The following is a 4522-nucleotide window of genomic DNA, read 5'->3' on the forward strand; positions in this document are numbered from 1 at the left end:
CAACCACCCACCCCATAGCCAGTCTATGACCGGTGCCCTTTCCTAGGACCTTGTGATTTTTATCCTGGAACAGGTACTGTGTGCAGTGTGTTCCAGACTCGCTGGGGCTGGTGCTGCAAGTGGTATGAATCCCAAAGTGGGCACCATGTGCATCATGGGTCCTAGACCTGCTGGAGCGGTTGCAGTGTGCGGTGCAAATGTCTGGCCTTGTGCATGGGGCTGGCCTTGTGCAGTGGCATTTTGGACAGCACCAGGGGCCAGATAACAGGGCTTTGCAGGTTGGATCTTTGACACCTTTGGTTTTCCTTAAGTTTTCAGATTTGATTATTTTACACTGTGAATATTAAGGACTCTGATTTCAAACTAAACCTTAAGTACTAGATGCAGGCAATATTCAGTATTGACATTTGTAATGCCCTGGGGCTCATTTCTTGAATAGGAAGTTCAAGAATTGCGTTCACAATATACTGTTTCAAAACTAGCACTTTTGAATTTAGCATAATCCATTCCTCACTGAAGACTCGCATAAGTGTTGCATCACTTTGCATGCATAAGTGTCTGAACAGATGTTTTGTGCTTAGAAAATAGAACAGTATTTTCATAGTTGCAAAATTTAATTTTAAGATTGAGAACCACCAAAAATATCAGGCGACTTTCTGGGCCAGCATTTAATCTGCTGACATCTGGGGACTAAAACTAGCACCAGCCATGGTACTACACAGACTCATTATCTCACTGCTGTAACTTAAGATTGAGGTCTTCATTGGGGTAATAACTTGTCTGTGTTTTGATTATAGCAGTGTGTTGCATGAAATCAAGCTAACCTCTTTATCCCACCACTATCTAGGTGTAACCAGCCTGTTAAGGAAGGAATGCAAGTCTTGGGCTCAAAGCAAGAACATTCAATAATAGTGAACCTTGAGGCTTGAATTTAAACTTAAACCTAGTTTTAATTTGTGGATAGAAATTCTATCACTATCTTAATTTCCTAGTTTCATGGATGTTTCAAACTACAAGTTCTATCCCTTGGGTAGAATACATCCTTAAGACTAATGCCTACAATATAGTACTTTAAAGCTAAAGTAAAATGGAATGCAGTTTAAGGGTGTGGGCACAGATCACACTTGAACTGTTCCAAGTAGGTCGCTGATTGGGAACAGTTCACAATTTTCCTGGTTCAGAGGTATCTGCATATACACTGCAAAGGGTTCAAAGTATACCCATCCCCTTTTAGGCATTGCAATGCTATCAGATTTCCAGCAAGGGGTGGCAGTGAGTACCAACCCCTGCATGCTTCAGTGTCTAGGGCTTGGTTTCCCTAGGTGCTCAAAGTTTCCCTAGGATTTTCCCAGTGGGTGAGGAAAGACCCTGATGGGCAGGAGAGAGTAAGGAGTTGCTTGGAAGGGGAAAGGTGATTCGGACATGCCCAGAGTTTTCTACCCCTGCTTCTCTGCAGCTTCCAGCACTCAAACCATGGGTGGAGGGGGACACATTATATGAGATGAAAGGGATTTAACAACAGAATAAATAGTCTAAATGCATGCTTACGTCACCTGAACTCCTGCCACCCTTTGCAAATGGGCCAGGCAACTTTTGCTGCTTCAAACTCTTTTGTTCCTCATGCCCAGATCCCCGACTGCAGCTTTCCCTTTGTTAGAGTGACTTTAATTACTAGTGTCATTTTGATCTTTTGGCTTCCAGCTGTGGCAAAACAATTCGTGCAACTTTGCACCCTTTGCATCTCTGTAGTTTATGCATCCTGGATGTCATATTTTCCTATCTCATAGTTTAGCCAGTCTCTTAAGTCCTGTCATATTCACCAGGAGGCTGATTTGGAGGAGTTGTTGTTGCCTCCTTGCAATTTTCTAACACCTCTGCTATTATACTACTCTAGCATATGCAAACAGTGAATGTTGCAGGAACCAGGTGACATACTGTAATGTACAGATCAGCTCCTTGTGCTTCACATCTTATTTAAATGTTTGCTTTGTCTTGTGCTATTACAGACCCTACCTTCTAAACATGAAGGGGAAGAAAATACTCTGCACCCAATAACTGAAGACTTGGTTATTGACTCCAAAAATTCAACATCACTAGAACTTCTTGAGGAAAAGACCATACAGGAAAATAACTTACCAGTGACAAATGGTCCTGCTCCAGCGAGGCAGCGAATGCGCTCTTTTGCTCCTCAGAACTTCGTATTTCAGCCATTGGATGGCTTAACAGCTTACAAAGTTACACCCATGACTCCTTCCAGGGCAAACGCATTTTTGACACCTAGTTTCACCTGGAGCTCTCTAGTGTAAGAATCTTCTCTTCTTGTCATTCAGCTTCCTGTTGATGACTTCCTAAACGATTAAGAACTGCCATTGCCATTTTATGTGGAAAGCACTCTGATATTTAGTCTAAGGAAATGTATGAACTGAATGGACATCTAGCATGTAATAAGAGCACTCTCCACAATCCTCTAAAAATCACTATCCCCCAAGTCCACATTTGACAAAGGAATGGTAAAGGAAGTCCCAGACTATAATCCCATGCCTTAGAAGTACAGGATTCCAAGATAATGTGGTGTCTTAATATATACTATGAAATACACACTTTCTTTTGGGTTTAGAAAAGCCCCTCCTCTCAGAAAGCAGTTGATCTAGATTTCATGGAACATGAAGATCATATGATTGTGGGTTGGAAGGGACCTTGAGGGTAATCTGATCCAGCCCCATGTCTCAGTGCAGGAATGCTTTTCCTGAATCATCCCTCAGCAATGCTTATCCAGCCTCCTCTGGAAAACCTCCAGTGAAGGAGGTTCCAGGACTCCTCTGGGCAGTCTGTTCCATTGCCTCACTCTTCTAACAACAGGAAGTTTTTCCTGACATCCAATAAATAGACGCTGCTGCACATTAAAGCCATTGCTTCATGTCTTGCCCTCTACAGCAAGGGAGTATATACGTTCTCCCTCTTTGACAGATTTTCAAATTTTTGAAAACTTGTTATTTCCCCACTTAACCTTTTTCTCCAAGATGTCTTGGCCCTTTAATTGTGTTAACTGTTGGTTATCTTTGCCAATTTTAAAACCTGCTAAAAAAAATTGCTCCTCTTGCTGTTCCCTAGTATGGGGTCAGAAAAAAATTGCAGAGAAGCCGTGGCACAAAAGTCTGATTCAGAAAGTAACACTTCAGCTGCTGAGAGAGGCACTGATAAAAGCTCTGAACAACAGCAGATTCCTACAAAATCTCCAAAAACAAAGAAAGGTGTAGTATTGTGATTCACTTAATTTACTCCTCTTGCCAAATACTAAAATAGTATAATTAAAATGTCCCTCACTTATTTTTCAGGCTCTCTCTCAAATGAGGAAGGTGTTCAGAAATCAAATGAAACTATTCCAGTGTTTTCAGATGTCTCAGCAATGGAAACAAAACAGGACAAAACAGAAGATCCAGAGCATGATGTGCCCTATTTTAGGTTTTTGTTAATCCTAGTTCGTTCTCCTGCAGCTTTTCCTAGGAGTCCCTAAAATGGACAAATAGCTTAAATGTTAATATGTATTGGATTGTAGATGTATGTCACATTTTTCTCAGAATGAACTAAGCAAATCCTCCATTCTTATTCTGTTTGTTCCTTTGCAGTAGACAATGCTTTCGCTCAGTTTTGCTTTCACTTGCTTTTGCTTTCTTTCATAAAGGGTAAAGCTTTAAATCAAAAGGAGCAAGTTTGAGAGTAACAGCAACTATCTCCAAGTGTTTGCTCAAGTCATAATTTCCCAAACTGTGCGTTATGCTTTGTTGAGGAATAAGTGACAATTCGCTGAGGGGAGGGGGTGGAATGAGAGTGACTGACTTTACAACCCACTAGGGTAAACTGCAAAGTTTTGGAAACACTGGCTTAGACTAGATCAGCAAGCTTAAAAAAAAATCCAATTAGTCCTGTTCCAAAAGGTACTTTTTTGTCAAAATAAAAGGTTAAAAGAAAGCACCAAAGGCTACCATTGTGATAGTGGCAGACTATTTTTGAACTTTTATTCCCACCAATTCTTTACCTTCCCTTTATTTTTTAGAAATGTTCTTCAGTCTGAGACTGAGAAACTGATGTCAGAGTGTCTCCAGTGGGATGGAAAATGTGATCTGGACATCCCAGAGGATGGTAAGAGCAAACAGGTGGTCAGTCCCAGGGTGGGTTTCTTGTGCATTCCAGGCATCTTGGAGGAAGGGGGAGAGCACAGTCCTTGTATTGTTTTGGCAATTTAGTGTTGTCTGTAAAATTTAGATTGGTTACTGGGCAAAGCCATATGGTTTATATGAATATTTTAATGTGAGACTGTTCACATTCGAAGTAAAGGTTAAGTGGGGAGTGCTTAGCATGGTGGCATTTGGTAGTCATTAAAGAAATGAATGGAATTCTTCAAATTCAGCAAGAAACTTAAGTAATACGAAAAATGTTACATCATATTGTAAACTAGTATATACATAAGTGTTCTTTTGGGGAGGGGGGCATGGGGGAGAGGTGGAGTGACCATATATATATA

At 40.9% G+C, this 4522-nt stretch overlaps 1 protein-coding gene across 2 annotated transcripts in view; it reads left to right on the forward strand.

Annotated features, from left to right (window-relative positions):
* The window catches only part of DLGAP5 (DLG associated protein 5), a 45815-nt gene that overhangs the window by 27146 nt on the left and 14147 nt on the right, over positions 1 to 4522 (forward strand). For both annotated transcript variants that reach the window (XM_019518434.1, XM_019518435.1), the window contains exons 8-11: positions 2007 to 2302; positions 3112 to 3251; positions 3336 to 3462; positions 4055 to 4140. In XM_019518434.1, the coding sequence (XP_019373979.1) occupies positions 2007 to 2302; positions 3112 to 3251; positions 3336 to 3462; positions 4055 to 4140 (649 nt within the window). The remainder of the gene's footprint in view (positions 1 to 2006; positions 2303 to 3111; positions 3252 to 3335; positions 3463 to 4054; positions 4141 to 4522) is intronic.

This window comes from Gavialis gangeticus, unplaced genomic scaffold (assembly GCF_001723915.1).
Source record: "Gavialis gangeticus isolate Ggan-Ray unplaced genomic scaffold, GavGan_comp1, whole genome shotgun sequence".
NCBI classification, from domain to species: Eukaryota; Metazoa; Chordata; order Crocodylia; family Gavialidae; genus Gavialis; species Gavialis gangeticus.